Source organism: Medicago sativa, chromosome 4 (assembly GCF_051527215.1).
Source record: "Medicago sativa cultivar Bolivia chromosome 4, Bolivia_mono, whole genome shotgun sequence".
NCBI classification, from domain to species: domain Eukaryota; kingdom Viridiplantae; phylum Streptophyta; class Magnoliopsida; order Fabales; family Fabaceae; genus Medicago; species Medicago sativa.
Window position 1 is genome coordinate 66,777,392 of NC_140752.1, and position 19,153 is coordinate 66,796,544.

General features: G+C 33.4%; 2 protein-coding genes across 2 annotated transcripts in view; one reads left to right on the plus strand and one right to left on the minus strand.

The window, feature by feature from the left end:
• The window catches only part of LOC146930940 (putative CoA ligase CCL6), a 25,661-nt gene extending 17,672 nt beyond the window's left edge, over nucleotides 1-7,989 (minus strand). Inside the window, exon 1 of the mRNA XM_085702412.1 lies at nucleotides 7,976-7,989. The gene's annotated coding sequence lies outside the window, so the exon portion shown is untranslated. The remainder of the gene's footprint in view (nucleotides 1-7,975) is intronic.
• LOC146930944 (Leucine-rich repeat protein kinase family protein) lies at nucleotides 6,297-15,505 on the plus strand. The gene is made up of 11 exons (XM_085702410.1): nucleotides 6,297-6,855; nucleotides 7,672-7,936; nucleotides 9,806-9,965; nucleotides 10,089-10,833; nucleotides 11,002-11,431; nucleotides 11,546-11,727; nucleotides 12,908-13,067; nucleotides 13,208-13,435; nucleotides 13,518-13,868; nucleotides 14,653-14,754; nucleotides 14,865-15,505. The coding sequence occupies exons 1-11, from the start codon at nucleotides 6,359-6,361 to the stop codon at nucleotides 15,111-15,113; spliced, it is 3,369 nt and encodes a 1,122-aa protein (XP_085558536.1). The 5' UTR covers nucleotides 6,297-6,358; the 3' UTR covers nucleotides 15,114-15,505.
• Nucleotides 15,506-19,153: the final 3,648 nt, after the last annotated feature.

Below are 19,153 nucleotides of genomic sequence, written 5' to 3' on the forward strand. Positions count from 1 at the left end.
TTTATATGTAAAATATTGTTCAATGTTTACGCCGCTCTCGTTGCAGATTTTAAATGATTATATATGCATAAACAAATTTTATATACATAGATGAGATTTTATACTTTTATGAATTTGTGTGTTTAATTTGACTTAAATTGGCAGCATGCTGAAATCACTGTGATATATGTGCATTTATTTGAAAGATGCAAGTCACGAGTTGATATTGAAAAGAAAAAAAATCTTTGGGCAGGACTTATTGAGTCGTTGTAAAGGGGATCATTTGATGGTGGATATCGTTCATTCTGGAATGTTATTCAACTTCAAATCAAAGATACCTATTTTAATCGAAGCGGGTGAGAATGACTTTCACATAATGGGTAATCTTTGTGGATTGTTAAGTTATGTTGCACAACTGAACTACTTACCTATCCAAGAGTTAACTGGGAAATTGACACTTAAACGTGTACTGACGTTTGATGAGAGTTTGTTAATAAATGATTGCTCTGTGTTCCAATGCTATTTCATTAACACCGTATTGAGGCAAAGCTTTTTGAAGTATTGTCGAAAACAAACTAAACTTATTCAAAAATTGGATCATGAAAGTAGCACAATTAAGAGAAAATTGGGAAAAGAAGAAAGTTCGTTGTCAGACCTACTGTATGCTCGTTCATTACGTGGAGATTACAATTTTAATCTTTTTTGAAAATCTTATTTATTTATTTATTTATTTTGTTGTTGTAGGCTAAGGGAAAAAACCATAAAAACAAATAGGAAGCCCGGCGTATTAGAGAATTAGGGGATAGTCATGCAAAAACATATTTCTCCAACAAATACGATGATGTTCGTTGGATGAATGAACATAAATAAGCATTTCAACCCTACGATTTGTTCGGTTTTGATAAGAAAAATAAGTCAAAAATTTATATTGAAGTGAAGTCCATTAATGTAATAGGAAAATGTTGGTTTTTTCTCTCACTGAGGGAGTATGAATGGGTTAAACAACACAGACAAAATTATATTATTGCACATGTTTACATAAATGAAAAGGAGAGGGAAGAAACAAAATACAGTGTGGCTGAATATGTTGATCCTCTTAAAAAGAAGGGAGAGCTAAAACTGTCTATGACACGCTACAATAAATTGGAATTAACATTGATGTCTTATTTTGCATCTTGTTTTACATATAATACATTCTACACTTGAGATGACTTGTAGCCTTATTGAAACATTTTGTGGTTTTATTATTTTATGTTGTATTGGTGAATATATATATATAGTTTAGGCATGCTGCTACCATGTAAGTGCTATGATGAGACAATAAATATAATAAAATATTGAAAACTCATGATTATTTTCAAAACATAAACATCAATGTAGTGTTTCGATTACATAAACTTTTATTCGATATGCAAAACACTATTCAATATTTACAACACACTCGTTGCAAATATTATGTGTTTACGTAGCATAAAACGATGTTCGATAAAATATTGAAAATTCATGATTATTTTCAAAATATAAACATCAATGTAGTGTTTCGATTAGATAAACTTTTATTCGACATGCAAAACACTGTTCAATATTTGCACCACACTCGTTGCAAATATTATGTGCTTACGTAACATAAAACGATGTTTGTACAAAAAATTACATATTTGTACAACTAATTTTTAACAACTTTTAGAACAACTCTCTCGTACTATACTTTATCATATTGTTACTCTCTCTCGTTCTTTCCCTCTATTGTTTTGTTTTTGACAAATACTGTCAATATCCCTCTATTAAGGTTATAAGAAAAAGAATGTTATATATACTCGTGGTTGTTTTACAATTAGCTCAACTTTGAACAAAAAACTGTGTGCAAGCAAAATATACCAAACGAGATTTGTATCAAATCCTTAATTATTTACTTTATAATTTTAAAATAAATTTAAAGAATTAATTAATGAGATAGACATAACAGTATCCCACTTATTCTCTTTTGTGGTCGTCATGTTCAGATCTATACTCCACGTCTTTCTCTTCTATATAGTTGAGAAGGAAGGGGATGGTGTGGTGGTAGAGGACGATGATAAGTGGTTGTGGATACAAAAGGTGGATAGAGAATAGGGAGGCGAGATGTGATTTCTGTCTATGTTTACTTTTTAGTTTCTCTTATATTTGTAGTACCGATAAAATAAATAATATTTTGTAATAATTTCATTTGAGTTTACTTTTTAATTTCTCTTAATTTTGTAGTACCAACAATAAAACAAATTTTCTGAATGGTTTCGTCAGTATTTACTTTTCAGTTTCTTTTAATTTTTTAATACCAACGAAATAATCAATTTCTTAATTAACATTTGGAGCTCAGCGATTATCAAAGGAAGTTACAAAACGCAGATGTGATTAATCTTCCTCACCGCACTCTGTCCCCATCACCTGCTCAAGTCGTTATAACAGGGTTGGTTGGTGATGAACGATCTTATAGGGTTAATAGCAACTATCATACTGTTGTTTCTAATTTCATCCTTATTGGTAAGACATTTATTTGCTATAAGAATATTAGGCTTTATGTTTACTTGATTCATATAAATGGACGCTTTGCATTTAGTGAATTAATCTTCATCTCGCCCCACGGTGTGCCAGGTATTGTAAGTCTTGATCGGAGTTCTTTCATGTATGCTAGAAGTTAATACATTTTTTGGAAACTCGAAGAGTTATTAGACAATAGTAGAACATCAAATGTAGAAGAAATGATATCTTTTTTAAGGACAAATGTTATTCGTCGTCACACTTTTGTAAGTACATTCATAACAAAACATGAGATGATAGTAAGTGATAGAGTTGACACCGCAAGCACAATAAATACATCATTTTTTAGTTCTCCATTTTTAGGGAATAACCCTAACACATATTTCATTGTACAGAAAAACTGTCAAGATCATATGACTCAACGCACCAAGGGTGCGTGCATATTTGCCTTTGTTTTTCAACAATACCGATATTCAAAAATTCTCTTTGCGATAGCTAATAGATTTGGAACATCGATAAGTTTTGGATGCTATTACATGCAAGGGTTCCTTTGATAGATATTTTGGCCATTTTACTACAGTTTTAATACATGTTGACTTGTCTGCTTTAGAAATAAAGTTTGGGTTGAAAGGCAAGTTGAACATGAGAGTTTGCCTTTTCTTTATTCAAATTTTCATAGCATTAGTCATAACTTATCCTCTTGTAAGTTTAATGTAAAAGTGAATAAGAGAAAGTGTTTCGTCGAGAAAAGCCTGAATGTATGTTAATGAAATAGATCACGGTTCGTAATTAAATAGACATGTGTGCTCAACTGATTGAAGTCGCATACGTTGAGGTGTAATAAATAGTGATTCAAATTAGATTGTGAGTTTCTTTACTGCTCAAAGCTCTATAAATGGTATGTTATGAACACTCTCTTTCTAGTACTATTTTATCAGGTGAAATCAAGGTGAGTATTACACTTTAGAAATGAGTCTCATGTACAACGGTGAGACTGATGACAGTCAGTCATTCACTATTTTTAGAGTCTTTTTAGTTAAGTTTTTAGTCTATTATTTTTAGTTTAGTGTTTAATTTAGAGTCAATTTGAATAAATTGTCGTTTTTGATTTATTGAGTCAAATAATGTTTTATTATTATTATTATTATTGGTCAATTAGTGTAACATGTTTTTAAGGCTACAGAGGATGTGAAGAAATTAATGTGCTAATTGGCTAATCTAATGAGGAAAAGGAGGCATGAATAGAAACATAGCAGCAAGTATCTTTGGTGTATTGGTCTATGAGAAAAGGCACAATTTTGCATATGTTAGTTGAAGAAAATTAAATTAAATATATGGGCCTTTGCCAATTGTGTTTGTTTGACCCGTAAGAAATAAAGAAAGGAATTAGGTTTTGTGGGATATAAAAGAAAGAAGAAGCACACGAAACAAAGGGGCATCACGTTCTGGATCTTGGAATCACGATTTGGACAGGATCAATTTTGGAAGGACATTCACGCAAAGGAGAAAAAGAATAAGGCTTGCATATGGAAAACAACAGCCACACCAATTGAGAAGAAACTGAGAGCAACGCCGGCAACGACGGAATTCTATCGGTTTATTTTCTTTACTATGTTGTTTATTCCTTTGATTATGTCTAGCTAATTTTTAGAGAGTAGGTCTGAGATGATTCTGATGTAACCCTAATTGAAACACGTTGATGTGAAACTCTATTTATTGTGAATAACAATCTAGTTTTATTCAATTCAATTGTTCTTAATACTTTTTATATCCTGATCAAATATAAATATGATTTAGTGAGAATGAATGACTACTGACCATAGCTTTCAACTTAGACCTAATTGAATTGTTCTGATAACAAGGTTAGTCTAGGAATAGATAATCGTTTATTAGTGATAATAGGTTAACGTTCTTAAAACCTTCAAAGAATATTATACCACCTAAGGAATTAGGGTCTGTAATCTGAGAAGAGGGTCCTAAGTCAAGGGATTGATTAGGGCTATTTTGTTAATCATCGTGAAACTAGAGAATCATTCGTAAGAAGTAGGTGCAGTATACCAATTAGGGAAACCAGAGGATCCGAAAGACCTAGTCTCATCTCTCCATATATTTTCCAAACAAATCTTTATTTTATGTTATTTATTTTTATGCAATCAAATCAACTGCCTAGGGCACCATTGAATTTAATACATCCTTTATATTAACGCTTTTGCCGAGTAGAAATTGAAACAGTCCCTGTGGATATGAACTTATAAATTTTATTACTTCGATATATTGTTAGTACACTTGCTAAATATCTATCAGAGACCATATGAGTTTCATCTAATAAAAAAACAAGTGTTATAGAGAGATAGAGTGTTCCTAACACTCATAATGTTATCAATTAGGTATTTGTATCCAACTAACATGATTTAACTAACACAAAACAACAAAGAAATGATTATCAATATCCCAAAATTTGTATCGTAGATTCATGCAGTGATATTATGTTAAAGCATAATTCAATATTCAAAATCATCTTACTCTTCGTTAGGTCTTACATCCAATTATTGTTCATGATTTGCACATCTTAAAAAACTGTCGAACACTATAGATAATCGAAGTTCTATCGACAATGTTTCTAAATTTAAAAAAAATAAAAACAAATCAAAGAGCAAAATCATATAAATATTTCCGCTCTAAAAGATAGTCTCATAATATTTTTTATTGATCTTCTAAAAAAATATGTTATTGAGTTGATCCTCATGTACTATGTACTTTTTTTTCCATCTATTTTGTTTATGCAAATATGCTTTATTTTTTCCTTCTTTTTTTTAAAATATATATTAGCTTATTTTTCTTAACAAATTAGTCCCACAATTGGTTTTTTTCTTTTCTTTGAGGAATCCCACGATTGTTTAAAAGGAAAGATAATGATAGTTTATCTTTTCTTAAGCTCAACGTGGATGCTCACCTTATAGGTGATGGCCGTTGGGGTTTGGGGATGATTCTTCGACGGAAGGATGGGGGCACGGTTGCGGTGGCTACAAGGGTTGTTAGAAGCGGAGAAGACGCAAAGATGGCTGAGGCTCTGGGGATCTATGAAGCGCTCAAGCTCATCCAACATCATAATCTGAACTCTGTTATAATTGAATCAGACTCTCAAAATTGTATTCAAGCTATCCACTCTCAGAAGTTCGACAAATCTCCTTGGGGGAAGCTGATTCGGTCTTGTGTGGTTCTGTGTAGCTGTCTGGAAAAGATAGAATTTATGTGGACTAGGCGTAGTGGAAATGGTGCGGCACATGAAGCTGCTAGATGGGCTAGGATAGAACCGGATAGATATTGGACTTGTAATTTCCCTAGGCCCGTTTTCTATCATATCCAAAAAGATATGATCTTGTAATTCTCTTCTCTTATATATATGGTTTTATTCAAAAAAAAAGATAATGATAGTTTATGACCACCTTTAAGGATTAAAATTTATCTTCGACAAAAAAAAAGATTAAAAATAATCTATTATATTATTCTTCTTCTTCCATAATTGGAGAGATACTTTATGACCAAATCAAAATTTAAATCAAAAGTTTATTTTCCTTAAAAAAAAAAAATCAAAAGTTTATTTATTAAAAAGCAAAACCTAGTTAAGACCAAGCCTTCACTCAAACTAAGAGCACGTGTAAAGAACACGCAAGTTCCTGTTTGCAAATATTAACCCTAGAGTAGTAAATAACGGCCTAATCCAGGGCTATTTTCGTCTTTCTAAATCCCCATCACTACTTCAACCTCTAAATTCTAGGGTTTCTCTTTTCCCCTTTCTTCCCAATTCTCTTCAATCCTTATCAAATTTTCAAACTTTCATCGGAACCCTATCGCCGGAGCCATGGAAATTCTCCCCTCCGACGAAACCCCACCGGAAACCGCCGCTATTCCCGAAAACCCCACCACTCCGATCGATGATTCCCCAAACCCTACCGGAATCGAAGAAGGTGTAACCCTCGACGTATCGGGTAAAAATCTGGAACTTCCGGTACCGGAGAATTCTTCAGATGATGCAGTGGAGAGTTTGTATATGTACAAGAACGTTTACAGTTTGATTCCGAAGTCGGTGGGTGGTTTAATGCGTTTGAAAACGCTGAAATTCTTTGGAAATGAGATTAACTTATTTGCGCCGGAGTTTGGGAACATGACGAGGTTAGAGAGGTTGCAGATGAAGGTATCGTCGCCGGGAATTGGTGGGTTGCCGTTGCATAAATTGAAGGGTTTGAAAGAGCTTGAGCTTTCTAAGGGTCCTTCTAGACCTTCTGCTTTTCCTATTTTGACTGAGATTGCTGCTCTCACGTGCTTGACCAAGCTTTGTATTTGTCACTTCAATATAAGGTTTGTGTTTTTTTTTTTTGGGAGGGTTTTAGGTTACAAGTTAATAATTGTTATTGATGTTGTAAATTTGTTGGAAAAATGTGTTTTTTATAGAGGATTAGTTTTTGTGTAGTGTCTTACCTTTTGATTGTTCTCTGTTTTTTGGAAGGTAGTTTGTGTGTAGTGTCATACATTGTTCTCTGTTTTTATAAAGTTTGTGTTTTTTACCTTTTATGTTATGTTTTTAACTTGTTTCAACTTAACTGTGTTTGTTGCTTTCAATTTTATTGAAGGGGTTTAGGTTAATATTTGGTATTGATGTTGTAAATATTGTTGCAAAAAAATGTGTCTTCTATGGAGACATAGTTTGTGTGTAGTGTCTTACCTTGTTCCCTGTTTTTGCAAGTTTTTTTTTTTTTACCTCTTATGATGTTATGTTTTTAACTTGTTTCAACTTAACTGTGTTTGTTGCTTTCACTTTTTTTTTGGAGGGTTTTAGTTTGAGTTAGTATTTGTTATTGATGTTATAAAATTTGTTGTAAAAAATGTTCAAGGAGAATTAGCTTGTGTGTAGTCAGTAGTGTCTTAATTTTGTTGCAAATAATGTGTTATTTCAGGTTTGCACTTGTCACCTTGATATAAAGTTTGTGTTTTTTTTTTTTTTGCCCTCTTATGATGTTATATTTAACCCGTCTCACTTTTTTTTGAAGGGTTTTAGTTTACCAGTTAGTGTTTGTTATTGATGTTATAAATTTTGTTGTAAAAATGTGTTTTTTACGGAGAATTCACATGTCGGTAGTGTCTTACATTGTGATTGTCTTCTGTTTTTGACTGTAGATATCTTCCTCCGGAAATTGGGTGCTTAACGAATCTGGAATATCTTGATCTTTCATTCAATAAAATGAAGACATTGCCTTCAGAGATTAGTTCTTTGAAAGCATTAATATCGATGAAAGTTGCGAATAATAAGTTGGTGGAGTTACCGCCGGCTTTGACCTCACTATCAAGGTTGGAGAGTTTGGACCTGTCAAATAATAGGTTGACTTCGTTAGGATCACTTGAACTTAGCTCAATGCATAGACTTCAGAACTTAAGTCTTCAGGTACCTTGCTTTGATTTGTAAATCGTGCTAATTCTGCAAAAATGAGGTTTTTTAAGTATTTGCGTTCTTAGATGGTGCTTTTGCTGCTTCTGACTTTGCTTTGTGTGTGGGTTTTTATGTATATACTGGTTTTGCTTAAATATTCCCGCTTCTATCATGGGATGAAGAATATATATTAAAACCCTGTACCCTTTTACAAATTCGTTGTGAAGAGGGAGGGGGATTAGAGTGGATTAGAGTATAGTGTAGGAGTAGGACTTGGGAGAGAAGAGAGTGAAACTGAAAGTTTTACTGAAAAAATTCAATAACATTAATGCTTGTTTAAAAATGAATAAAGAGAGGACTAGAGTGCAATTTCACTTGAAATGAACACTCGCCACCCTTGTTCTTGTAATGACGTGACACTTTATCCCCTAGATCTAATGTCCGTTTGACACAAGGATCTTTTTGCTGCTTCTTCTTTCTTGGTTCTTTCCTTTTGTATTAATCTTCCTCCCCATTAATTAAATTAATTAATTAATCTTCCTCCCCATTAATTAAATTAATTAAATAGTATATATTTATGAAATTTTTCTGCCTTTCTTGTGCAACGTGTCATCCTATAACAACACCATCGAGCCAGCAACTAATGCTTCTGTTGTGTGTGAGAGAGAGAGAGAGACATTTATAACGTTGTTGAAATGTAAAACGGGAAAATATAACTTGATTAAGTTCAATAACCATTTATAGAAGAATAATATTAAGAGAGAAAGAATGAGAAACTGTGCACCAATCTAGATTTGGTGTGCCAAGGACCATAGCCATTAAGTGCTATGTATTTCTTGAAGTACTGTGGTATAGAGAATCCCATAAAAACAGAATCCTAGATGACATTAAGTTTGTAAGCTGTTTATATAGCAACATTGAAGGAAACTGATGCCTGTAAAACCTGTGTTGTAGGGGAAAATATCAAATTAAAAGGGTGAACTAATCAAACTTTAAAAAAAAAAAAAATGACAAAAGCCAGATTCTTGGGTTGATCATGCATACCGACACAGGCAAAGAGAAGGCAATATGGTTGAGCTGATTGCTATATAAACTGAGCTCACGATAGCAATGGTTGAGAGATCCGTAAATTGACCCAACAAGAGTGCTTTGCTGGTTAAGTAGTTGAACATCCTTTTTTATATATATACAATAGGATAGGAAACAAATCAATAGTAGACCAAACAGACATAGATCACAGGGTTGTAGCTGATTGCAAATGATAGACTGAGTTCACGATAGCAATGGTTGAGAGATCCATAAATTGATCCAACAAGAGTGTTTTGCTGGTTAAGTAGTTGAACATGCTAATGAGACGAGAACACATCCTTTTCTATATATACAAATAGGATAGGAAACAAATCAATAGTAGACCAAACAGACCGCAACCAATTTAGGATTTGAGTGCACTAGAAAAGACAAAAGGCTTCGTCTGATCAAATACCTTAAGGGTCAATAAAGTCCTTAAGAGTGCATTCCCAAATGGCTGATTTTGTTTGCTAGAATCTGATGTGCAACCTATGTTCTGTTTCCTTTACCTGAATGTACGTTTAATATGTATTTAATTTGGTGACATCTGACAGTGTTTCTCATGGAGGGACCGCGTTGGAGGTGCCTCTGTGCATCCAAGGTATTGATTTAGTAGATGTAGCTTGCCTGTGTGAGTAGGTTAAACTATTATGATTGTGGTTGCTTGCAGTCGTGCACATATATCTCTATTTTACATAACTTTTGTTCTGTGTTATTAGGTTCTAACTGTGTAATTTATTGATCAGGATTTTTTGAAAATTTCCTATGATTTTCATATGGTAAAGTTGTTTTTAACATATTTGTTTTTACATTTAGCACAACAAGCTGCCCAGCATTTTTCAAATTCCTTCATGGATATGCTGTAATATGGAAGGAAATGATGGTGATGGATGCAAAGACAGTTATAGCAGTTCTTCTGTTGAAATGGATGTCTATGAAAGCAATTTGCCGGAAAGTGAGGAAACCTTTTCTCATGGTGAGGCACCTTTCCATATTTGCCCCCCTCCTTTTTTTGTGTACGCTCTTCCCTTCTGAATTGTGGATGATTAAATTCATGTGTTTAAATTGGAGTTTCACTTTTCTATGCATTCTTTTGCAGGACCTGATACCATCTCTTCAAGCGTATTAACAAACTCCTCATCTAACAGTAGATGTTTTGCAGCCTGGAAGTCATCAGGTAAACGGTGGAAGCGGCGACACAGTAAACAGCATAAAACTCGTCAAGAGCAGAAAGCTCGTCAAGAGCGGTTGAATAACAGCAGGAAGTGGAAAGGTATAGATCATGACCAGTTGTTAAGCAAGAAGATCCACAGAATTTCTGAACCAGAAAATCTGGATACTCTTGTCTCTGAAAACTGCACAGAAACTGTCTCAGACAATGGAAGCCTGGATGACAATCATAAAAAAATATTCTCGGAAGAAGCAGCTCAAAACAATTTAATTGATAATATCGACAATGATGAGGTAATCATTGAAAAGCAATTTTCTCAAGAAGATTGCTGCACTGCAGAAAGTAAAGACGAACGAGATGCATCCTCATGCTCCTTAGACAATGGGCAAAGTGAACAGGATGGATCATCTTGTTCAGATTTTTCGAAGTGTAGTTTTAAAACAAAGAGGCATTCAGACCGGGATCTTGATAATCCTAAACCCTGCAAGTCTAGAAAACCGATTGGTGATGGCTCATTATTGTCTTCCAAGTACAGTAAAATTTCATTTTGTGGCATTGAGGACCATCTATCAGATGGCTTTTATGATGCGGGGCGTGATCGTCCGTTTATGCCTCTTGAGAATTACGAGCAAAATCAGTGTCTTGCTTCTCGTGAAGTCATCCTGTTAGACAGGTATGTTATTCCTACTACTACTAGTATATATATATTTGTGATTCTTTTTGAGGGTACAAGTAAATTAGTAATAGTAATAGTAGTAGTCATAGTAATATATATTGGTATCTTTTTTGCGATTCATTTTTATATAATATGATTGGATTGGATTATTTTGTTGTGTTTCAGACAAAGGGATGAAGAATTGGATGCCATTCTGCTATCTGCTCAGGGACTGGTCTCTAATTTGAAGCAGTTAAATGGTTTAAACAAACCTGGGAGCCAGGATGAAGTTGATAACTTGCAGACAGCATCACTGCTTGCACTCTTTGTATCTGATCATTTTGGCGGAAGTGATAGAGGTGCTATTATAGAAAGGGCACGCAAATCTGTTTCTGGCTCAAACTATAGTAAGCCTTTTGTCTGTACATGTTCGACCGGAAGCAGCACGAGTATAAATGCTGCAACTGAACCAGTTGTTAATGCCATAGAAGATATCAATCTTTCTATGGTCTCTGAAAAATCTCTTGATTCTATTAAAAAAAGGCGAAATTCAATCATTGTTCCAATTGGCTCTGTTCAGTACGGGGTCTGTAGGCACAGAGCTCTTCTTTTTAAGGTGAGCAGTGTTGTTATATTCATCATATAATTTTGTTTATATACATATTTTAGTGTAACTTTTTCTTTTTTGCCTCTTATTGCAAGGATCTAATCCAAGTTATTTTGTTTACAGTATTTATGTGATCACATGGAGCCACCTGTACCTTGCGAGCTAGTTAGGGGTTACCTGGATTTTTCACCACATGCCTGGAATATCATTTTAATAAAGAGGAGTGATACATGGGTTCGAATGCTTGTTGATGCTTGCCGACCTTATGATATTAGAGAAGAGAAAGACACCGAATATTTCTGCAGGTATTTACTGCCGCTTAGTAAAAATGGATGTGCTAGTCCTTTTCTTATTATAAATAAGCAGCTTGGCTTGCTACATTCTATAACATTTCTATCATTTGAATTGGTTATATTATATAATATTGCTTTCATATTTAATATTGATTTTATATGTTGATGTGTTGAAATATATATTTCGTTATTAGTTCTGTTTCCCTTATTATTAATCAACAATCATTTGGTGGTTTAGCACTTGGATTCGGTTTTGAATATTGGATCTGATATCATATTGTAGCATACAAAGAATATTGCTTAATTATTGGATGCTGATTTTGTAGTTGATGAAGTTCACTTTAATTATGCTCGATTTCTTGTTCAAATATAGATTGTTATTAGTTTTGCTCCTATTATTTATAAGTAATCAAAATTCGTTTAGAAATTTAGAACCCGGGTTTGTTTTTGAATATTGGATCTCATCTCATATTGTACCATGTAAAGAATATTGCTTATGCTAAACCAATAACGGCAAATCTGGCTCCAATTAGTCAAAAAGTATTTTGAAATCTAACCTCATTTAAAGTTAGAAAGATATTAGTGACTCTAAATACTGTGTTGTTGTCTCCAAACTGTCAGTGCATCTAAGGTGTTCAAAAGAATTCTTGGTGTTAAGTTAAATTTCGTCTGTAACACTAATGCTTTGTTTGGACGGGGAGGAAAAATGAGATGATAGAAAAAATGGTTTGAAAGAAAGTGTTTAGAAGAAAATGGAATTGAAGAACGGATGAATTTATATATTTCATTGGATGAACAGAAAATTGAAAGAAAGAAAGAAGTGTGATAGATTCCCTTTTCTTGTTTGACTAGATGGAATGAGAGGAAAGAAAATGAGTCCATGGCCATGCTATGAATGTGTGGATGAATATATTTTCATTTCATCACAAAATTCCTTCCTAGTTTTCTTTCTTGCAATGGAGATGATGTTTTATCTGGGTCTGACAGTTTTCCCACCCTTTTCTCTATTTTCCCTCTTCAACTAAATGAGTAAAAATGATATTTTTCGTTTATATCTCCTGTTTTCTTTTAATTTTTATCTGAAACAAACATTGCAAGAGATTTTTTTTGCTGCCCGGAAAGCATTTTAAACTCTTCTATTTTTGTAGTATTATATGGGATTATTCAGGGTCTGATGACTTGGTATTTCCAGGTACATTCCTCTTCGTCGAACCCAAATTCCTCTTTCAACTAGCATTCTTCCCAGTCCTGATAATTCCTTTCCATCTCTCTCTAATTGTGATGAACTTGAGAAAAAAGCTTTAACTACATTAGTTCGGTGCAAATATGGATCAGTTGAGGCTGCTGTGAAGGTATTTAATTATCCATGAATGATAGTAACATGGTTCCCTTAATGTTTTATTTTATTTTAATTGTTATTCCGGATCTTCTGATTTTTTGGATATCATGCAATTTAATGCAATTTTATACAATATCTTTTATGGTGTTGTAGGTGCGTACTTTGGAAGTACAGGAAAATTCAGCAGACAAAATAAAAAACTTTGAATATAATTCTTTGGGAGAAATCAGAATTCTTGGTGCTTTTAAACACCCCTGTATAGTGGAAATATATGGACACCAAATATCATGCATATGGACTATCTCAGCTGATGGTAATCCGAAGCATCGAGTGTTGAGATCTGCAATTTTTATGGAATATGTGAAAGGGGGCTCCTTAAAAGTAAGATTTTCTATATCATTTCTATGTTATTGCTAAGGTATTTTTGGTTGTTTTATTAAATCAACACTTCATTTTCTTATAGACCTATCTAGAGAAGTTGTCAGAAGCTGGTGAAAAGCATGTTCCTGTGGAGTTAGCGTTGTATATTGCCAAAGATGTCTCATGCGCTTTGTTGGAGCTGCATTCAAAGCACATAATTCACCGTGACATAAAAAGTGAAAACATTCTGTTCGATTGTGATAGGAAGAGAGATGATGGAACTCCCACTGTGAAGCTCTGTGATTTTGATAGTGCAGTGCCACTAAGATCACCTCTACATGCATGCTGTATTGCTCATGTAGGAACACCTCCTCCTTCTTTGTGCGTGGGAACACCTCGGTGGATGGCTCCAGAGGTCATGCGAACTATGTACAAGAAAAACACTTATGGATTGGTAAGATCCTTCAACTTATCAGCCATTTATTTGATCATTTTGGAAGGTTTACATGAATTCTTCCAATTTAATCTATGTTGTTATAATATTGTTAAAATAAAAAATATATTAATCATAAACATTAATTTACCAGTCTTTAAAAAAACACTTCCAATTTTTTTGAAAGATTTCTCCATTTTCCCTTTTATTTCCCACCCCCCAAAGCCCTCCCTTCCCCTCCCCTTCAAACTCCCAAACAAAGCCTTAGGGTTTATAGATAAAATGCCTATTCCAGTTTCTTATTCTGTAGATAATATTCTATAATCTTTGGTTCCTCTTTTATTCTTGTATTCCCAATTGCATAATTTCGAGTGTGTTTTTGAACACTAAATTGGATGGGTTGGGCAGGTCATATTGCACGTAAATAATATGGAAGAGATTTCAAATCACTTTTGGTGAAGAGCTAAAGTAATAAAAATAATTTTAGAATTTTTCATCTTGGTTTCAATAAAAACAATTTTTGGCGTGTTTACAAAACTGTGATCTTTATTGTGCTCCTTGTCATTTTGTCATATATACCTAACCAATATAAATTTCCTGTTCCTTTTTTTTTTTTTTGGGTTAGAAGCATAAGTGCTCATGTTGCTTATTGCCATTGATTTTATTATGTCTAGAAAAGGAGTAATTTGATCTGTCTCTTGTTCTTGTCCTCAAATAAGCATAGCTGTATCGTGAAAATAATTCTTTTTGCCGTCACCAGACATAGTATTTATCTTTGATCTTAATTTACTTTATTTTGCAACAGGAAGCTGATATTTGGTCATTTGGATGTTTACTTCTGGAGATGCTAACTTTGCAAATTCCATATTTTGGAGTACCTGATTCACACGTCCATGATAGTCTGCAGGTATGGTTGTATTTTCTTCTAGATGGATGTTGTTTTTTGAACTCTACGGGCATACGCTCGTTCATTGCAACCCCTGTTTTACTTAATATTTCTTCTAATGATTGATACAGATGGGTAAACGACCACAACTAACTGATGAGCTAGAGGCATTGAGCTCAATGAATGAACCCACAATGATTCAATCTGGTGAAGAGCTGGAAAAATCAGATGCTGAGGCAGATACATTGAAGTTCCTTGTTGATTTGTTTCATAGGTGCGTGGAAGAAAATCCAAATGAACGACCTACAGCTGAAGAAATCCATGAAATGCTGCTTGGACACACAAGTCGCATACAAGTTCAAAATGTTAGTGAGATTTAGGCAAGCTATTATTGAAGTGTCCCTCCCGGTGGATTATATTATCAGAATAAAAGTTTTTCATTCTTTATAGTGTGTTGCATCTTACACAAGAATAATTCTTCTTTCTAGGTTTTAGTCTTCAGCGAGTTGTGTTGTATTTTTGTAAAAGTTTTAAGACTTAGATCCATGCGGCTCTAGTATTATCTGATTGAGATCTTTATTTGTAGCTAGGTCTCTTTTCATGTTGTAAGTGTTGAGACAATTATTAATTGTTTGTTGCTAGGTCTCTTTTCAGGTTGCAAGTGTTGAGACAATTATTTATATAGTACAAACATTCTGCAAGTGGGACTGATTAATTTATTGACTTGAATTGTAAGCTGGTTCAAAGCAGCATATCCTTTTCTTTTTCACAATTGTACTGTCAAGCAAGATATCCATGGGTTTGTTGGTTGTATTTTTGCTTCTAGAAATAAATTTGATAAGAGTACGCATGATTGTTTCCTCGGATGCATATGATTTATGCTCAACTTTGTTGAAATATTTTGACGAGCATCAGATGCAAATATGCAATGTTTGCCTTCTCGTGTTGAAGAATCAGCTGTAAATATTTTTGACAGACCTTTGTATAGTTTTAAAATTTAATAGACAAAATTTGGACCAGACATAATATTATTTCATGTTGGATAAAAATAGGATGAAAAATAAGTGAGATAGTCTTGGATGGTTGTTCATTGGCAGGAAAGGAAGGATGAACCTATAACAGGTTGATTTTTGAAATGCTGAGAGCATTTCAAATGAATCTGTTCTACCTTGGTTTAGACTCTTAGCTTGGAGCAAGTATAATATTAATTGTCACGAATAATTATGACCCATCAAGCTCTATATTTCATCCTATCTAATTTTTTACTTGCTTTCACATGCAGCATTTGGTATATGTCATAATGACACTTCTTTAATCTTTTACCAAAAGAAAAAGTTGGTGTCCTTTTCATCTAATCTAACTATTAACAATTAATTAGGGAGATTTTTATTGGACACAGCATTGTAGAATGACACAATCTTCAGACAGCTTGTACTCTTAATTATTTAAATTTGTTTTATGGGGTTTCAGAGCAGATACTTAATCTCCTAGCTGCTAATGGAATTTGGAAGTTGATATGTGGTATTGGCATCTTTACACTAGAGTGCATTTAGTAGCTGCAACTTTGGACCACTCTACTCACATGACACTTCTACTTATTTCTCTCCCCCTCCCAATATCTGCTATATCCTTAACAGGGACCAGAATCTCTCCTTTACATTAAAAAAATCACTTACATGTATAGTGTTCTTATGCTATGTAATTGTAGGGTTCTAAAAAATCACTTGTGATACTTAGCATATTGTTGGTATTACTTTTCACGTCACAACTAGGAATGAAAAATGACTTGTAGCAATATTTAGGACATTTGTATTTTGCATCAAAAAGTAGAGTACACATGTGACAGAAAATATAATGTAACTGAAGAATGGAAAAATCTTTTTGGCTTTAGATGGTGCAATAAAATCAATGTTTGCTTTACATAGGGTTGTTGTGATGGTGCCTATTCCTTTTCCTTCTCTTGTCTCTATTTTTCTCTCTTCTGACTTGCTCAACAGATTTTACTACAAAAGTGTAACTAAAGATTGTGACCCTCTAATTAACCAAACCAAGCATGCTTCTTTTCTCACAAGTGGACCACTTCTGGCCTCTGGGTTTGAGCCAGCCTAGCTGTTTTGTTGCAAAGCAAGCGTGGGGCACTTCTACATGGTGGACCATGATGCTGAGTGTTACTGTTAACAGTAGTTTTTTCCATTATAGGCAACAATTACAATTTTGGCACAACAATCTAACATCGTACCTTAATTAATTATTTACTAGGAGAAAATGAAATAGATCCGCATTCTGTCATCTATGCTAAATGCTAATAATACATTGTATACTATATGTTCCATTAAAAAAAAAATAAAGGTTATATAATTAGCTTCATATTTTCTTTTGAAGAATAATTAGCTTCATATATCCTCTTAAGGATTTAAGAATATGAACCGAGAAAATTAGTTTTACACTTATAGTCAATTAAATACTATGTTTGTCATGTCACTCAGGAAATCATAACAACTATTCAAGACGCTATGTTCACTTAGGGTCAGTCTTAAATTTTTTGAAACTTTGGACGAATCAATAAAGTTATGCCATTTTAATTATTTGAATATCCTTTTTTTTTTCATTTTTTGTTGCATAAAATTCATTCGTAGTCAAAGTTATCTAAAAATATATTTTCAATAAAATTAATCAAAGCGAGATAAAAAGAAATATATGTATATCATACTAACTAATAAGTAAAAATAATAATTTTAGTGTATCTAAAAAAATGAAGCCCTAGCCGGCCTCCCCTCCCGCCCATGCTCATGGCAACCCTATTTCATTGTGGACAAAATGGTGGCCTTTGTAACAATTTGGGATTAAGTTGATCCACTCATTCCCATATTATGCCCATGCTAATGCTAATGGACAGGTAGAAGCTATCTACAGAAACATCAAAACTTTGATAAAGAAAATCTTGAGGATAAACCTAGAAAATGACGTGAAACACTACATGAGGTATTGTAGGCCGTAAAGAATTTTAGATCTACTGCGATTATATATGTTGTTTTGCCATTAGAGATTAACGTAACCTCATTAAGGATACTCAATCAAAATTAATATGCTAAGTTTAGATGAATACCAATGGAATTTTATTACGGGTATGAATATCCACTAATGATCTTGACCGAAATCGAAATGTCCAAATAAAAAATGGGTAAAGTCTACAATAAATGAGTCAAGTTGAAAATATTCGTAGAAGAGGACTTAGTTTGGAAAACCATTTTACTTATCAAAATTTAAAATATCTTAAATTTGAAAAATGGTCACCAAATTGCTAAGGCCCTTTTATCATTAACAAGGTTTACAATGGTGATGCTTATCGGCTAGTAAAAAGTTCAAGGTGAAGAACTTAATAGAAGTACAAAAGAAATATAACTTTTTCAAAAATATTATTCAATCTGATGTGTATGACTTAAAATCTCATGAAAATAATTGTTTGAAAATTTGGAAGATCAGTCAGCTACTGCCCCACCTACGAAATGTGGCTGCGACGCGGACAACGTTGAGTGGAACTGGGACGCGAGGTGTTCAGGGAAGCGGTGAGGCGGGTGTCTCGTTTCCTAAACCATATTTAAGCATTCTTTCTTTTGCTTGTTGTGTAATCTTGTGAGACCAAAAGACGGAACTTTTAAGGGTTAAAAGTTGAGTATTTTAGGTGAGATCTTTGGGTTAAGAAACACTTTATAAATATCTTGGATAATGAGATCTCATTATAGGGAGTATTCATTCTTTCTCTTTTGATTCTCTTAAGATCTTCTTTTGAGTTGAGAATTGGAAAAAGAGGTAGAAATTAGGGTTTGCTCTTGGAAAGGTTTTGAAGGTAATTTCTTATAACTTTTTTGTACTTTAGTAAAGACTCATGAATAGCGGATCAAAGAACCGCTCCTTTTTTCATATATGTAGGTCATTTTTGGGCCGAAGAGTAAGGAAATCTTAGTGTGTTTTTTTTCTACTATTTTTTTTTTAATTCTTTGCGCTTATTGTGAATTTACTCTACACATTATTCCATGGACTATATATGGTTATTGATTGCCATTGTTATTTGCTCTATATCTTTGTTTTTGTTGGTTTTGATAAAGAGTTGGAATTCACAACACAAGTATACAAATCAATCAATTATACAAACCTATTTTACTTGTATTTTATGTGCTTTCATATTGTTTTTCCAGTTAATTAGTTCTCTACATCAATCATCAAACTTTAACCCTTTTTAGTATAGTTACAAAAACCACGACAAAAGTATTGAAGTATAATTCCTATTCCAATGCCAGTTAGTTAGTTTGGGTTAGTTTAGTTGGCTAAGGTGTTAACCCAACTATGGTTATGGAAAGTGGTAGTAAGTTGATAACTAACTAGTGTAGTTAGTCCTATAAATAACTATGTTAAATGTAAA